The sequence below is a fragment of the Triticum aestivum genome, chromosome 2D, assembly GCF_018294505.1.
Source record: "Triticum aestivum cultivar Chinese Spring chromosome 2D, IWGSC CS RefSeq v2.1, whole genome shotgun sequence".
In the NCBI taxonomy this organism is placed as follows: domain Eukaryota; kingdom Viridiplantae; phylum Streptophyta; class Magnoliopsida; order Poales; family Poaceae; genus Triticum; species Triticum aestivum.
This window is the reverse complement of record NC_057799.1, coordinates 615,622,616-615,625,922: the sequence shown is the minus strand read 5'-3', so window position 1 is coordinate 615,625,922 and position 3,307 is coordinate 615,622,616. Positions and strand designations below refer to the sequence as shown.

General features: G+C 51.8%; 1 protein-coding gene across 1 annotated transcript; it reads left to right on the top strand.

Annotated features, from left to right (window-relative positions):
- Positions 1-2,453: 2,453 nt before the first annotated feature.
- On the top strand, positions 2,454-3,102 carry LOC123050423 (uncharacterized). The gene has a single exon (XM_044473223.1). It carries the CDS (start codon positions 2,512-2,514, stop codon positions 2,848-2,850), a length of 339 nt encoding a protein of 112 aa, XP_044329158.1. The 5' UTR covers positions 2,454-2,511; the 3' UTR covers positions 2,851-3,102.
- Positions 3,103-3,307: the final 205 nt, after the last annotated feature.

Genomic DNA, 3,307 nt, shown 5'->3' with positions numbered 1-3,307 from the left:
ACACAGAGGCAGACACACAGTTTGTTGATTGTGGCTGCCAAGACTCATGATTCTGTTTTTCCTTGGCTGACGCAAGTTCTAAGTTAATATTCTCTTAGATTGACCTAAATTAGAAGTTTGTCACTTTGCCTAGACTCATAGTACTATTTATTTATGTCGACATGCCTCTGCCTTGCTCTGTTATTCCAACTTACATTGCAAATTAAACTGCAAAACGCACAAAAGGAAATGTTTACAGTTACATGTCTCAAATTCAGTTCAAATCAATATTATTACTAGCGGGACAAATGTGAACTGTGCATTTGAGCCGTCTGAATATTAGTTCATTGTCACGTTTGCACAGACGGATTCGACGGAGCCGATGCCAGAGCGGCGTTCCCATCCTATCCTCGGGGCTCCATGTGTTTTTCTGTGATTCCAGCGGCAGGCAGCGTGGACTTGGGCGCTGATGCCACCGTCTTGCCTACAGGACGAGACATTATAACTAGTCGATCGATGCTCATGAATTGTGTCCGCATGTGCTGTTCCTTTCATGAGCTCTAGCCGTGTCTAGATTAAGAACCTGGTCGGTGTAGTGTGGCTGCTGTCCCGGCCTAACTTGGAACGTGACACTGAAATTTGACTGCTGTGAACTTGTGATGAGCATTTTGGAAGATGAACCGACATTTCAGAAGCTTTGGCAGTTTGTAGTGTGTGACAGGGCTTGCAGTGGATTTTTTTTTAGAAAAGGAGGAAGATCCCGGGCCTCTGCATCTGAACGATGTATGCAGCCACTTTATTAATTGTTCACACAAAACTTTACAAAATAATACAACAGTAAGACTAAAGCCACCGTCCAGTGAACATTTGTCGCTACTCCTATCCAATTGATGAAGGGATGCTGATAGTCTAGGCTTAATACCAAACAGACCTTGCAGCCAAACCTAACATTAAGACCCGAAGTTCCATCCAGGATGCCTGCCGGGTATGGGGCCGCCGCAGCCACCTGCCACCAATCCATCTTCAGAGATGTACTGCTGCATCTTCCTTGCCCGGTCTAGTTGCCGTCGACGCCACCATGACACCAGACTGCGTCACCCTCCTGCGCGAGTCCATCTCCGCGCATTGGACGCCGACTCACCACAGCACCATGCCGCCGAGACCCGCCGCCATCAATGAGTGAGATGACACACCGCTTCACCAAAGAATCCGTCCTCTGGTCCCTCGATCACGTGTGTACCTCCAAGAAAGATGCCCCGAAGGGGGGAACGACACCAGAGCGCCGCCGTCATCCGATCATCCGATTTAGGGTTTTCCCCGGAGGTAGCAGAGAGTGGCCTTGAACTTCTCCACGGCGATGCCTTCAAGAAAGGAACGATGCAGATAGCGCCGCCACCGCCGGCCTTGACAGTAGCCGAAAGCAAGTTTTCACCCAGATCTATTCGAAGGAATCCAACTCCCATGCACGGCGGCCGCCACCACCAGGCTGAGCACACGCCGCCGCCGGTACCTCCACGATCGAACTCACCGGCGGAGCCTGCCCACCAGATGCACCACCACCGCCATCCCGCAGGGCCACCGGCACTCCCATCTCCAAAGCCTCCGTCCCCGATCCAATCTGGGAGTACCCAGATCCGCCGCCAGGAGGCATGGGCCATGCCAGGGACACTGCACCACCGAAAGGGATGCCACGCCGTCGAGCTAGCAGGGCGTCAGAGGAAGGCGCTGGGAACAGAAGTGACCTGCTGCCCCACGACGCTGTTGAGAAGAAGGAGCACCGCATCCCACCTTGCAAAACAGGTGACGAGCAGCCCCGTCGTCGCCAACGCCACGAGGGCTTTGCCCGGTGGCGCTCGTTGGCGGCAGCGAGGGGAAGGGCGGCGGGGAAGGGAACGCCTAGGCGGCGGCGCCCTCCCGGGTCGCGGGGGGGGGGGGGGGGGGGGGGGACGACACGGGAGTCACGGGAGTTACGTATGAACATATCACGCTCACTGTTCTGATCTTATGTGGTCTGATCTGATTTGATATGTTCTGTCTTGAGTTGGGTGGGATTGTATCGATCGATGCATGCTGCGACGTGACTTGTGCGTGGGGTAAGAAGAAAGGTATATAGGTTCATAGATGGATGGGTGCCCGTTCCTGTCACGTCACGTATGACTTTTGTGATGGAATAGATCGTTATCCCCTGCCGCGCCGCGCACCCGATGGATGGATGGATGGGCGTAATAGGCACGTTGTATTCCACCCACTCGGCCATTGGCCACGTGCTGTCTAATCGAGTCCAGCTACGACTACAAATGCGCACGCCTAGTATCTATTCCCTCCGTTTCAAATTACTCGTCGCAGAAATAGATGTATGTAGAACTAAAATACATCTAGATACATTCATACCTGCGACAAATAATTCGGAACGGAGGGAGTAGCTCTATAAAAGCTCCAGCAGACCTCTTACACGAAAACAACCCACACTAGGCATAAGCAGTGAGTGATTGCAGCGACCTTCGATCAGCTATATCCTGCATCCATCTCGTCATGGCAGCAGCAATGCACCCGAGGCTCGTTGCCGTGGCGGCGCTGGTCGCGCTGATGTGCGCCGTTGCTGTGGGCCAGGTACCTGCCGCCGGCGGTGCGCCAGTGTGCGACGGTGTTGATCAGGACGTCGTGAATGCGTGCTTCAAGAGCTTTGGAGAAGGTATGAAAAATGCCATTGCAGACAGGCATCTTTCGGGGGGCAAGGTCATTAAGGTTGGAGTGGACTGCTGCATAGCCTTTGGAGGCCACTCCTGCCTCTGCAAGATGAAGAAGGTGTGGAAGGATCAGGGCAAAAGTGACCAAGATAATGTGCAATGCGTCAGGGAAAAGGCCTGCTAGTGAGCGCGCGCGGGAGGTCTTTTCGTGTATGCAAGACCTCTAGTTCGTTGGATATGTGTGTTTCTTGCATGTTGGTTTCAAACGGTCGATGTTCACCTGCTCCTTGCTTGCTTTTATTTGCTTGTGTGTGTCATGTGAGTGTGTCCTGTTTTTCTATGTATGAGAGCGTTGATATGTCAGTTAAGTCTTTAATTTGTAACAATCAGAAATAAATGTGGGTGGAATTTCTTGTTTCACCCTGTATTGTTTGTATATTATTCCATGCATCCCAAAACAAACTATAGTAGTACTAGCAAACATCAAATACGGACTTAATTAGTACTACATGCACACTGCCTCTGAGTAGCAGAGCGCACATCCTTAGAGACTAGTTCTTACTTTCTCTTGAGCAGTCTTCCGCTCTGCTGTCTGTTGACATGGATGGAGTGGCCAAAGAGAACTCCGATCTGCATCCATG

Excerpts from the sequence above, each read along its gene's own strand:
- LOC123050423 (XM_044473223.1), top strand. The coding sequence starts at position 2,512 with ATGGCAGCAGCAATGCACCCGAGGCTCGTTGCCGTGGCGGCGCTGGTC.